General features: G+C 36.7%; 1 protein-coding gene across 1 annotated transcript in view; it reads right to left on the bottom strand.

Moving 5' to 3' along the window:
* LOC143188874 (potassium voltage-gated channel subfamily KQT member 1-like) overlaps window positions 1-14684 on the bottom strand; it is a 64568-nt gene that overhangs the window by 11724 nt on the left and 38160 nt on the right. Inside the window, exons 10-12 of the mRNA XM_076393372.1 lie at window positions 9437-9669; window positions 7126-7218; window positions 1910-2066 (exon numbers count right to left, since the gene is read on the bottom strand). Coding sequence (XP_076249487.1) covers window positions 1910-2066; window positions 7126-7218; window positions 9437-9669 — 483 coding nt within the window. The remainder of the gene's footprint in view (window positions 1-1909; window positions 2067-7125; window positions 7219-9436; window positions 9670-14684) is intronic.

Here is a 14684-nt window from a genome sequence, read left to right as displayed (position 1 = left end):
CACTAATAAATATTTTTCAAAGTATAATTTTTTTCAACGTTAATCTTCTTTTTTATTATTATTAAATGAAACTTTTTTTCAGTTCAACATTATCATTCAGCAACCTCGTTGAAAGCACTTCAATATTTCTCTAAACGATAATACGTCCTATTAATAGAAAGCAGCGTCCATCAACTTAAGTCAGAAAATAAATATTCAAGGAATCTTATCGCAAAAAGTGAATTTTTCAGTCCCTTCGAAGCTAATACCTCCTAATTTGAAAGTAAAATCCGTAGCCCTGAACGTTTCTAATTAAAAACGTTTCACGAATGCATAATTCTATTCTGGATCGATCCGCGGTTAACTAATCCCCGTAAAATATCAGAACGGATACGGGACACTACTCAATAGATTGGAGATTGTCGCGTCATTATGTCGACACCCGATCAACTGGCCTGCCCTTGTTGTTCCGTCTATTGACAACTTCATTGTCCCGCGGCCTGACATTGGCTTTATTCGGTTGCCGATCTACAGCAACGCAATAATTGTCGTCGCGCAATCTGCGTTTCCCTGATCAGGAACGATACGCGGCACAACCAACGGTTGCCTTTGTTCCTTCACCCGTGTTAGGCCGCGTTTCCACATCTGTGACGCGCCAAGCAGAATGATGCTTTAATAGGCAGCCACACATCAGCGAGCATGCTCGACGAACGGTTTACCAGCATGTCTACACACTTTAATCTGGGAATGGTTGAACAGTTTCGAGCAGATTGATAGTATAGCTAATGTATAATGACCTTTAGGGTAATGCAGTGCTGCACTTTTTCAACGTTTCTTTGAAAAAGAAGCTTCGAGCTTTGGAGAGCTTATAACAAAAGTACTCCTTGTTAAATACATACGGTTTTTTAATATTTTGTACGATTTTTAAAAAATATTATTATGTATAATTATTTTTGAAATATAATGAAATCTATCTTATCAGAAACGCAGTGTATAGTAAAAGAATATTAATCAATTAGACTACAATTGAAGATGCTATAGTATCTTTTTTCTGTCTTAGAAAAAGTAGCTAATACAGTTTAGCTTGCATAAGTTTATAACTGATTTTTAAGTTCCTTTCTCTGAGAAGTATAAGGAAGTTTGTTTTCGTCATGTTAATTTAGTTTAAGAAGGGGAATCTTCTCCTTTCTAGCACTGCAATATTTCGTGTATATGCTTCATATGTATATATTCACTTGTAAACAGTAATATTCGTGTCTGCAAAGAAACTTCCACGATTTCCAAGGCTCTTAAACAAACCAGTGGTTTTCCCTTATTCAAGATGCTCTCCCTGAGGCGTTCAACGATAAACGAGCCTTGAATTCCTATTTAAAGACTGTCGTGTTATTGCGCAAGTCTTTTTTATCTTCTTTATTTACGAGTTATTAGTATTATCATCAGTGACATATTTTAATATTGCCTTCTATACTAATTCTTTTCAATGAAGATTATATAAATCACAATTTCGTTATTACTAATTTTCGTCTTATTTTAATGTCAAAAATCATCCCTTAAATTTTTCCCCACTTCTAGCCAAACACCCCATACAGAATACTGAACATTTCTAATTAACTCAAGGAAGCTCTCCTAGTCTACAGAAGTATTGTCTTACGAACAGATCGCTAGTACAAATGTACTAGGAATTATGAAAATTATTGAAGTAAAAAATTAAAAAAAAAAAAAATCAATTATATATATCACTGATTTCTTAAGTAAATCGATGCAATACCACATGAGTGATAAATTCAACTTTCCTTAATTTTTTAATTAAACCACTTCGACAATTACCGATACAAATGGGTACAGTATACTCAAAAGAGTTCAGGAATACTTTTTCCCTACCATCCAGAGGAAAAAGTATTAGCGAAAAATGTACGAACGATCAGCTCACCTTTATTCGAACCATCATGTTCAGGTGACCCTGGCTGTACTGCTCGATGACATCTCGTACGTCGTATGGTTTACGGGCCTGCTGAAATTTCCTTCTCGCCACGAAGTACTTGATCTTCCTGATCGCCCTTATGGCATTTCGGTGCGCCTCGGTGAGCCTGGAAACCAAGATAATTTGGTTCTCGTTTAGATACCAGACGAGAATCGTTTCAATCGCAGGTCACGTTTTCCTGTCGTTGATTTACGATTAGGACGATTGATTCTCTCACGGACCCGCTTTTCGGAGATTTCTGGCTAATGTAGCGAGCATGCCAGTAGCAGAGCTCCCTCGAATATGCCTTGTAATTTGTGGGAATTTGAGAATCTTTGTGGTTTCGACCCTATTTGGTTCAATATGTTTGGCTGCTTTCGGGAATAGTTGTTCTTACATGTCTATGGTGTAAAGCAGATTCCTGAACCTAATTCCCTTAAACTTATCTATTTGAATTTGAGGACAAAAATACAAGTACAATTACAAAATAACTATCAACCTATATACTGTTCATATTGTAACTGTAATGCAGTAGGAGAACAACTTTTCAGTTTACGAATAACTGTAATTTTTCCAAAGATTTCCAAACATTTCTGCCAAACATTTCTTACTACATATAAGACAGAACAGCATAAGCCACATATTTTTATTTTCAAAATATTCACGTTCTGGTGAGATCTCTTGTATTTTATTATATTCCCATTTTCAAGGAGAGAATTCCACGAGTTTAATATCCTTTTGTTAAAAATGTAAGCTCTTTCTTGCAAACTTAAAATTACGTACGTAAAGGCAAATTTCTTGAGAATATTACTTATGTATACTATTTTCTCTTCTAGCCACGCGTAGTAATAATTCAGTATAAATACTGCGACTCCAACCATTTCAGTTGAAGGTTAAGAGAGGAATCGTTTAATGGTTCCGTTTTACACAACGCAACGCTTTAGAATTCCCGTCGAACACTAATTGTTATTTCCACAAAGAGAACATCGCCTTTAGATTGCTCGGGTAACTTCGACCGTCGATGGTTCGAATTACATGGAAACACTCTTCACCGCTGACTCTTGGATTCTCAACTTTGATTGAAGCGATGTGCGTACCACCCACGTACTCTCGGCGAACATTTCCTCGAGACGAGAGGTCGATTCTATTACTGTTTACGATTCAACGCCGCAGTCGCTTTTTCACTTGGAAACATCAACGACAGAGTGAAGTCACAAGTGACTTCATGGATGGAACGAAGGAAATTCCAAATACAGAAAAATCAGCAGATAGCGCTGGTGCGTGTATATCAAAAAGGTAGATAAATATACATGGCTGAACATACTTGGGTGCACTGAGGTCTGACATTTAAAAAGACTGTCATGAGGTAGTTTTGTGAAGAGAAGGCAAGATAAATAGAATCTGGTAATTTTTATAGACTAAACTAATCTTCAGACATTTAAATTTCTTGATATTCAACTTCTCCAGTTTAGAAATATTCCAATCAGAATTTAGCATATTCGCATGTTCCAATATCTAAACAGATACTGTAACACTTAATATTCAAATACTAAGTATTGGAATATTAAAATATCAAACATTTTAAGAGGTAATCCTACATATATAAATACAAACTTAACAATAATCATTTCACATTCTTCTCAAAATCAAGAAGCATGTTAAAAGAATCGAGAACCTTAAGAACAATAGGGCAAAACAGTCCCGAGAAACGTGTTCAGAGCTGAATGAAATGAATAGTACCCTTAACAAGATTCCTCCTCAAAAAGAAGGCCACATTTCGCGAAAATACTTAATTCGCGATTCGAGATTGGAGTGGCCGCGGTCACTTTGAGCATCTCGCGTGGCGAGAGCGAGGCGCGCGAAAAGACAGCCGATAAAAAGGGGAAAGAAGCGACGCATTTGAATCGTAAAACGCGAGGGATGCGTCGCGAATACGAGCTACGAAAGAGGGCGGAGGGGAAAGGGGGAAACCTGGCGAGCCGATTGTCGTCTTTGTGTCAGGTGTTCGAGTGCGCGCGCTGCAAAGAATGTAGGGCGTCCGCGGAGCGGAGTAATGCACCGGCGAAAAAAGCACTTACATTCTATGCTTTTCAAGAAAAAAAAAAAAAAGCTTTTCACGAGAGAACCACCGTCACCGCGAGCAAACGCGTTCCACTCCTCTCCACAGTGCATCCAAGTTCCTCCAAATGTCAATGTCATCCGCCTCGGCACGTTTTCGAGTTCTTATCGCCTCTTAGAGAGCCAGATATTTGGCAGGGAATTTTGTACGTCACTGTGCAGACGCAGACGTTTGTCGATATTTCGTCTTTGGGGAAGCTCCTTCAGTTGTCTGAGAAGATTTTGATGTTTCCTGGGGTATTCAACTCTTTGGTACTTAAATCACTTTGTAGGGACAGTAGTGAAGGCTTGCTGAGTAAGTTTAAAAGGGAGGATTTTAAGAGGGCAGGGGCGTTTTTTGTAGTACATGATTGAAAGGTAGGTTTTAGCTACTGATTTGAGGGGTCTTTGTTTTAGGAAGAAATTTGTAATTGACTTCGTAGCTAGTAGAGAATTGTTTGGGACTGTGAAGGTTTTGAGGGTTGAAGTCCTTTATCTGTTATGTATTCACTTGGAATGGGGTAGTAAATAGGTTATTTTTGCAGCCTCCTTTAAAAAAGTAGACGTTTTTTACTATTTTCATTTCTTTTCTAGGTTTCACGTGGAAAAAGAAATACTTGAAACTTAATCAAATTTTTCAATTCAAGAATTCTAAAAATTGGAGACGCCAAGAACCCAAAGATTTGAAAAATTGGAAATCCGAGAATCAAAAAGGTGATGAATTCAGAAACTAAACAATCTTTAATATTACAGTTCAAAATTCAATATGGTTTTCTATATATACATAAAACCTGAATACAATACAGTACTTCATACAAGCACAAGTTACTGATTTTCCAGAAAAGTTTTTCTCTTTAATATCTTCATACAAAGAAAATATACCACGTATTTCTAAAATTTTTGTACTGTGAATAAAAGCAGTTTCCCTCCTAAAAAGTAAATTTGAACTTTCTGCTTTAATTCTATAAACGAAAATTAGAATTGCGAACGTCGTTTTTCGCGTAAACGACTTGCAAACATTGCTTAAAAATAAAAGCAAATTAGGACTCGATACACTGTATAGTTTTTCTGAAAAGAAAAAAAGAATAAAAAATAATGACCTATTTTAAACACTGCTACAATCGAATACCTTTTTAAAAGAAAGCGTGATACAATAAGGAAGATTATTCTACACGATATACTACAATTTTTAAGACATCAGTACCAGTGCAATGTACCAAAAAATTGCAGCATAGAACCGACCAACACAAATCCCTTCAGGTAATATATCATTCCGCAACTCGTACGTGCCCCTCAGCGACCGTATTTCGATCTCTGCCCGCTATCATTTCGTTCTCAGAGTCTCGTCCAAGAAAAAACACAGAGATTGATCGAACCATCGAGTCAGTGGCGGTCGAAGATCGAATGCATGTCCCAGGTCGCCGTCTCGGGAGTTTCCAGGGTGTTCTACTAGACAGTACACGCTGGACGAAAATTCTCCAGTAATATCGATTCCGCATGTAAAATGAAGGTAATTTGCATGGAGATATAGGACTGGTCGGTTTTCCCTAACGCCTCGATTTCACTTGTTATCTACCTTGACGCGAACGTTGCAATAATCGATATTCCCTTCCTAGTCGATATTTCCTAGTTTCCTTTCAGCTTTTTGAACTATCTACGCTCGATCAGGCGCCGCTGTTTTCACTTAAGTTCCTCTTAAGAGAAGGAAAGAGTTTCTGTTAAGCAAATCCTTGATAACTGTACAGTAAAACAAATAAGTGCATTCTAAAGAAATAGTAGGAGATATTTCTATGATGTTCCAGGAACTTGCTCCTGAATTTTGTATATTTCTAAAAGAATATCGGACCAGGTTGGAGAAATTGGTACCCCAGGAAATCAAAGAAAGTGCTGGAATCATTTTCCATTCTCCTAAAGTATGTTCTACGAATTAGGTTCTCATGTGTCTCAAAGGAGGAGCAGTTTGCAAAAAAATAAGCAGGAGACTTAAAATCGATGGAATGCCCGTGGGATGCAGAGGTACGTTTTATAAATCAGTCTGCCATGTTCCCTAAAGAGAGAAAGTGGCTTACACGGAAACCAGGAAAAGATTCGAGCTACAGAAATTCCTAAGCAATCACGCTTAAACTTGCATCTTCAAGATAAACCCTTCTATTTTCTTTTTTTTTTCTTTTCAGAAAGCAAACACACCACGGTAGGTAAGCAAGAATGGAAATTTTTTTAATCAGACAAAATTCCCTATCTCCTTTTATACTACCTTAAAAAAAATAAGTAGCGTACAGAATTGAATATAAAGTGACTATTTTCGTTTCGCTCCAAATGCTTCGCGTGGATTACAATAAGAAGAAAATCTTCGCAGCAGATTCTATTAACGCAAGATACTTTTGTTATAGAACAATCTTTCCAAACACAATGCATAGAGATTTAGAGAAAACTTCAAAGGTAATTCTTTAACAGAGGTACATATTTTACAGAAAGCTAAAAATTTTAAAAAATGCATGTTAATTATTTTCATTCAAATACATATTTTAGGAAGAATAATTTTCAAAGTTTTCATAAATAACTCTTCGTGTTTCATATGACCTAACCCAGACCTATTATAAAGCAGGATTGGGAATTTTGTATGTGACATAAGAATAAGGAAAAGAATAAGTTCATCTGAAAGAACCCTACAATAAATAAATTTATTTGTCAAATATCTGTCAAAATGTCTTAAATCTCCACTCTCATAGTCTACTTGAACCTCCACAAATTTCGCGAATATTAAATAACAATTTCTGTTCTCTATTTGCATAGTTTACTTTTTACTACGCCTATAAATGAAAGTTCTCTTTTACATGGAACAGAAATCACCATCACGTGCAAGAACTTCTCAACGAGTTGCGACGTCAGGAAGGATAATAGTAATGGCTTTCAAAGACTTTTAAAGCGTCGAGAACCTCCACTATATTCACGATATTCGAAAGTTTCGAGATTTTCATGGCTGTTCAGTCACAAAGCATACTCGAGGATCCATATCTCTGGCTCGCTCGAGAGTTCGCTGGCGACCGTGTCAAAGTTTCACTGCCAACAGTAAGAGAAAGTGTACTCACGTGGTGACCCTCTGCGGCTCCTCGATATCAATGTCGATCTCGTCGCTGGTGGCCTCTGTGACGGAGCTAGTCTGCGATGTGAACAGGCTCCCCCTGCCAACCGGAAATACGCTACTCACACTAACAAACTCGAGGAACTAGTTCCTTCGAAGCCCCCAAAGCCGCTCTAGAGAAAATGCCCTTCAGTCGGCTGACGTTTCCTGTCAGGCTAACTTTCCCGACCGCCTATTATTCCGCGAAATTTCCAAAGGTTTTCCACCCTGATGCATGCCTTATACGTGGCTGTTCCACTTTACCAACGCTTCGACACGGAGATCTTGACACGTTAGTCAGGGTTGCTTATTAACTGCTCTTAAATTAACATCCTTGCTTTACCATTTTTCCTGGATTATGAAAACAAAGGCTATGTGAAAGCCTTAAGCGAGGGAGGAATATAAGTGACAGTGACTCGCGAGTTTGTTCGTGAAAGATTATTAAAAACATATGCTTAACAATTGTACAGATATTATGGTTATATGTTAGAGTTAACGCGGCATTAAACTTCAGGGAGGCTAAAAGGAAACTGGATGATAGTTGATGATAGAAACCAGAGATAAGATAGATAAAATAAAGAAATACTTTATAGGAGTTTTCTTGATTATTACTTTCTTAAATTTGAAGGATACTACTTAATTGAATGTTTTATTATCAGCGATGGAATTTGTCATGTCACCCGAATTTGGGGATTTTCTCTAGAGCAATTTGCAAAATCGTTCATTCGGGTCAAGGAAGTGTCAGTGTTAGGTATACATGTAACACTGTATTTCTTATTTGTAACTGATCCAATCATTTTTACTAGAACCTTAAAAAATATCTTATATTTCACTAGTGCTGAAGAAGTAAATTTACGAATAGAAATATTTCAAAAATATATAACTTGAAAAAACTGAAATATTTAGTACCTTTTTTCAATATTCTCATAATAAATGTAAAAACATTCGAGCTCAAGATTCAATCAGGAACTGACAGAAGAAAAGATTTTCAATGTAACAAAGAGAAAATCAATAGTAAAAGCATTAACTGCCACTGAAACTGCACTATCTCTTTCTCTTCGATTCAAAAGCTTCCTGGAAAATCTCGAAGGATCTTATGGGATCGATGCAGAGCCGACTAGAGTTACCATAAATCGTGAAGCTTCAAATGGAACTACAGACGACTTCTTCTCGGAACATGCAAATTATTCACGACTCTTTTTCGTGGAGAATTCGCTTTTCGCGTCATCTTCATATTTTCCACCCATTTCGATTAGGTACATGGTGCATGAAAGTAAGTGAGGCCGAAATTAGCTTTGGACGTAATTTCAAAATTCAACGAGCCTTGAAATTTTATTTTCAAATTAAGCTTCTTTGATCATTTCTAAAGGCTTTATAAAATCCTTCTGCAATATTTCACATATTCTGGCCACAAAGGAAAGTCATGACCCATGAGAGGATTTTTCTGTTGTTAAAGGGTTAAACCACATAGCAAACAAAAAAGAACCCACAAAATAAGAAACATCCATTTCAAAAAGTTATTTACATCACTCATTGGATAATTTTAATCTTCAACTGGTATGTTAGAATTACATTTAACCGCGCTTGACGAGTTTACTCGTCACGAGGGAACGATCAGTTTTAGGGTAATAACAAATATACTCGTCGCATAAAGAAATAAAATACCATTTGCAGTATTTGCCATTTTATTACTTGCCACAGTAAGTATATATCAATAAGCAATACAGTATTATTTCTTTACGTGACGAGTATACTCCTCATTACCCTAAAAGTTACCACTTCCTCATAAGAAACATACTCATCATCACCTTAAAAGTGATCACTGCCTCCTAACGAGTATACTCCTGATTACCCTAAAACTAATCACTCCCCTATAACGAATATACTCGTCGAACACCGTTAAAGCTTTAAGCCACCCTTACAGCATTTAAAAATCACCACAGAAAAACATTAATTTTCCAAAAATCAGCCCCAGTTACCTTCACCTCACCAATTCCTTATATCTATTACAATACCAACACCGTACCAGCCAAGGGTCAAACCCCCTCCTAAGGCATTCCCCAAAATCTCCCTGCAACGACCAGATCTCCCAAACCCTCGCGTCGCTCCGAGCCCTGGCCGCGGCGCAAGGAATGGGAAAATAAGAGAAAGTAATTTCCGTTTCAATCCGTCCGGTCTCGTTCCGCCTTTTTCCCCATCGTTGGATCGTGAACGAGGCCCCGGTGCAACCCGACACCTCCGCGGGCGGCGTGCAAGAGGAAAATCAATGGCCGACTCACCGGTTGTCGCGCCTGGCACGGTTCGGCGTTCCCGCCTTCGGCTCCTCCATGTAGAAGATAACGTCACCCTCGTTCTCCATCCTCTGGCTCTCGTGCTGTCCCCCCGCGTCCCCTGCCGCGGCGCTCGAGACGCCGCCGGATATGGTGACAGGGGGCAGAGACTGTTGCTGCTGCTGGACGTCCATCCGGTTCCGCGACTTCCGCCTCTTCAGTACGCTCGCCTTCTTTGCCACCTGGATCAGGAGAGACTGAACCCCCGGTGCCCTCCCATTACAACACACGTCGAACACAACATGCACTATCCCTACTAGCGAGCACCAGCTCGGCTCCGAGCGCCTGGACATCTGAAAAGCTCCCTACACACCCCCGCCTCATCCCTTTACGCATTCGGGGGATGAAGTTCTTGCTTTCGAGGACTTACGCTCGTGCCGCTTTCTTTTGCAGTTTTCTTTTACCTTTGGCATTTTTTTTTTTTTATTTTGAGCCACGCGGGATTGGTTAGTTCTTGTGTTTGTTTGTGTAGAGTTTGTGTAGAATTTGTTTAGGGGTTAGGTGTCTGTGAAACTTAGTGCTTTTAGACTGCGATTTAGGGAAGGATACGTTAAGGTTATGTTAACTTGTGTGTGACTTGTGATTGGTGAGTTCTGATTAGGTGATATGGTTGGACCCATCTGATAGAGGGTACTTATCACAAAAGCTAGTACAGGCTCATTCTGATAAATCTTTCTTTACCAATTAAACGACTAATATAAGTACAGTTACACATTTATACAATATTTACAAGAAATATTTGTTGAGTTTATGGTATAACTTTTTCATAAGTGAATCCCTAAAATTGAGGGTGGTATTTTTAAATATTACTCGTCAAATATTATAAGAACATATAACAAACATTAATAATTTTGTGTCTCCTAAAGTAAAGTTCAGCTGTTTTTACGATCAGAAATAGGGTATCGCGGTGGGTATTGTTTGAGATTGTTTTTTAATTCCTCAGCGAGGGTCTTGTTTGTTGAAGCAGTCGAATTACAGGGGTCGGAAATTGCAGTAGAATACAATTATTCGACTTTCAATTATTTGTTACCTTTACTAGTCAGAATTAGGACTATCGTATATTCTATGTAATAATAATAATAAAACTATAATATCAATAAATAATAAGGGTAAAGTAACTGTTTAGATGTAACAAGAACTTAGAACCCTAGACAGTCATACGTAAAACTTTAGAAAATGAAAGAAAAATAAATATAAACTAGATCACAAAATCAATAGAAATAGTAATTTGTAAGTAATGTACTGTGGCTCAAAATGTATTGATCAAATTCAGATTTTAATAGTTCATATGCAATAATAGATATACCATTATAAGAAGCTACTTTTATTCATGACTACAAGTTTTATACGTACCATAAAAACAAATTCTATCCTCATTTTTCGTTCCACTGTAATAACCAATGGAACTAAATTTGAAAAAGTTTCAATAAAACGAAATTTTCCCGCGCTGAGGTGTTACAGAAGTTGAAGATTTGTAATCTGAAGTTTGGGAAAATACTTTAGAATACTGGTTCAGATTGGTTTTGTGAAACAGTGACTCCGATTTATTGGAGATTGCCTGAGGAGGGAATATTTGATTATCTTTTTGTTGTGGGAAGTTTTAGTATCGAGTGGTATTATTTTGGATCGAGAAGTTAGGGAACTAGGTAACCCAGATTCCGGCTCACTGGAAAGTTGTTAATATGTGGATATTTGGAAAATTGCTTTTGGTAATTCTGATTCAAGTTTTGATCACTGATTTTGAATTCAAAGAACATGCTGCTAGGAAGATTTTTACGTGTCAAGTCTCTGTTACTGACTTATTAATCTTTGATACACTTTACATTTGTTCCTCAAAATATTTTTCAACAAATTTTCAAGGTTTTCTCCTTCAGAACTGGATATTAAAATCGAATTATTCCATAAAAAAGCCTCTCATTATTCCCTACGGATTTGCTCCTATGTCCCACATGCTAAAAGCATCAAATGGGCTATAAATATGAGAATGATCTAACGCTTCCTTCAGATTCTTTTATAATGTAATAAAATTTTTAGCAATTCACCACTTTTGCATTATCAAAATTCACTTCTACGGTATGAAGTCTGATCTTTTTCAAATTCAATCGAGTTTTCAATGAAGCTGCACATGGAGCAGTCGAAAATTTTTGAGGATTCTTGCGTGGCTAAAGCGGTAATAATAGAAATGTTTTTAATTTCTGAATTACACCACATTGAAAGAAAGAATTCAGAATTTATAGTGTTATAAAAATGTATACATAAATATACAACCCTAATATTTTTACGAACTCAAGATCTTTGTATTACAGATTTCTAAGTCTGACTTATACGTACTTATACTACTTACAAATAGAAATCCCTTCGGATGATATTAACTCACCGTATTTCTACGAATTCAACTGCCTCCATTTTTCTATACTTTTATCGTTAATATACCCAGTAAACGAGACACTGAAAATGAAGTTGTATACTAGTTTCATTACTAATTCTACTCCTTGATATCGTCAGAAAGAAAATGGCTCCTAACAGAACCAACAGTAATTATTCAACTATGATTACCAAGTATCTTCCATTTGGTCCAAGTCTAACCTAGCTACTCTATTAGTCCTGAACCCTTCCTCCCAACATCCTCTACACGTCCCCCCTCGTTTTCCTCGTCCTCCTCGGGAGCCTAATGAGAGCAGCCTAGGATAGTGACGTTAATGCAGAGTTTATGTTGCCAGCCTCCGAAAACGGATTTGAAAATTGATCCTGACCCAGTTCCTATCGTTCGAGCACGAAAACTAGTTTCATTTTCACCCGTGGCCATCGAGCACTACTTCGTACGTGTACGTGCAAAAAATTCGATAAAGTAGCAGGGACGAGGAACGGATGCAGGCTTGGCGCCTTGTTCCATCTTCGTCCCGAGCAAACAATTTCATTCTCTCCTTTTCAGCGAGAAGCCGCACAAAAGTCGGCGCGATTCCGAGAGATACAATCAAAAAATAGCATAAACGAGTTTTTGGTTTTAGGCGCTTCCACGGATAATTGGATTTATTAATAGAAGTACCAAAACTGAATTGTATACTCTATTGTTTAACTGGAAACGAAGCTGAAAAGCTGGAAACGTTTATAATAGCTTTTTCTTTGAAGTGTTAGAGTTGACTAATATTGTTACTGCGTGTGCTCCTATCTCTTAGTTCCATTTAGGTAATTTGACGAAAAGCAGACTACTTTGTTCAGAAATTTTCTAATTCTCTTTTGTATTCAGAGATATTCATATGAGTTTTTCAAAGGATAGAGTAATCGATTTCAGACAATAAGGAATATAGGAAATTGAAATTGACATAAATAGTGTATTTTATAATATAATTTGAAATATACGAGCAGACAGTGAATTATTGAAAGATATGAAATTAAAAATTAAACTACCTTATAAAATATATTTAGAAAATTCTATATGTCATTTAACAGCTGTATGTGGTACCTATTATTATTTCACGAGAATAAATGTATCTAATTATGTATTAATCCTATGTCTGACTAACAAAAGAGAAAACTTTCCCAAAGTGATGTTGCCCGCCTTGCCAATTACAGTATCCAATCAAAACGTCCAAAATCCTTAAAACAAAAACTCGATATCTGCAATGTGCTTCACCAGTAACGAAAATAAAACAGCATCCAAATTGCTCGATTTCATTTCGAGTTTCTAGACCTCACTGTTTCCATCGCTTCAAATAAAAATTGTTCGAACCTAATCATTCCACGCGCCTCAGGCAACCAAACATAGGCACTGGTAAAGTAATGAAACGAAATGAGTCCCGAAAAAAGGAAGAAGAAACGAACAGGAAAAAATGCACAGGAAAGGCTGAGTAATAGGAACATCGTTTCGTTTTAGAGCACTTCAGTGCGCGACCGTATTTGCAAGCGTGTGAGCATAGGAAACGTACTCGTGCGTCGCGGTGGGAGACGACGCGACACGTTCCATTGGGATTCAGGAAACAATCGCGTCTCGAAAGGAAGAAAGCGCTACCGGAAGAATTCGAATGGCGATCGCGACAGCGGACGAGCGTAAATTCTCCTGCCAAGCGTTGCGAGCACTGAACACGTCTTTCCCCCTTTGCCTGCAGCTTGATGCGAAAATAAAACGGCAGCACGTTTTAGGTAGGAATATTTCTGAGCAGTTTCTTGGAAAAATGCATTTTTTTTTTTTTTTTTTTACGTTGCAGCAACTACACCTTATGGTTGTTAAGGACGACTATTATAGATGGGAATAACGTGAGTGCTGGAACTTACTAGAGAGTAAGGAATATTTTAGAAACAAAATAACTTTATAATATTTATTTACTATTGTTGAGGTTGAGCGTTTGAAGGATATGCTCCACTGTAATTTCGGAGTTACGAATATGAATTAGGTCTGTATTGGAAATTAAATGAAAATAAGTTATTCTAAATCTATTGACTGATACTTGTGGTCTTCGAGCAAGATGTAATACTTTCTATGTCTGACTTATACATATACATACTACTTTGAAATATACTTAAGTGTGCTTGAACCCTTATTCAGTTCAATTAGACTTGAAATATACTTGAACCTTTTTGTCATCTTGTTATTGCTTTAAAGAATTAAAAAATGTAGTATTCCATGAATTCAAAAAGTCAAAAATACGAAATGTCAAACCTTGATTTCTAAGGCAGTGCATATTCGAACCTTTTTTATCCATCTAGAAGGAGCTAAATCTCTCACAAAATAAATTTTTACCCAATCTTTTAGCGAAAACAAATATTGAAATAAACATACTTTTATAATTACTCAAAAACGAAATAGAAATTTAATTTTCATTTCTAATCCCTTAAATTTAAATTTCTGTTTCGTTTTTATGGAAAATATTAAAACAACTATTTTCTACAAGCGAGACAATGCACTATAATTGGTGACTCAAATTTTAATTTACAAATGGAGATTTATTTTGAAAGATTTTTAATCTTTATGAGTACTTCAATTGTAAAACTTGCCAAATCAATTTTAAAAACATTTTTCAAACTATTTTTCACATATTTCTGTCAGAATTATTCCTTCCACTGACGTTTGGCGTGTGCAGAATATTCATAGAAACGAGAATATTTGGTTAAGATTTAATAGATGTACATGATTATTTATGATAGTATATTCATTCTATGAATAATCAATTATGAAAGCAATTGAATTTGATAGTATGAT

Source organism: Calliopsis andreniformis, chromosome 3 (genome assembly GCF_051401765.1).
Source record: "Calliopsis andreniformis isolate RMS-2024a chromosome 3, iyCalAndr_principal, whole genome shotgun sequence".
In the NCBI taxonomy this organism is placed as follows: domain Eukaryota; kingdom Metazoa; phylum Arthropoda; class Insecta; order Hymenoptera; family Andrenidae; genus Calliopsis; species Calliopsis andreniformis.
The sequence above is the reverse complement of the archived record's forward strand: the minus strand, read 5'-3'. Positions and strand labels throughout refer to the sequence as shown.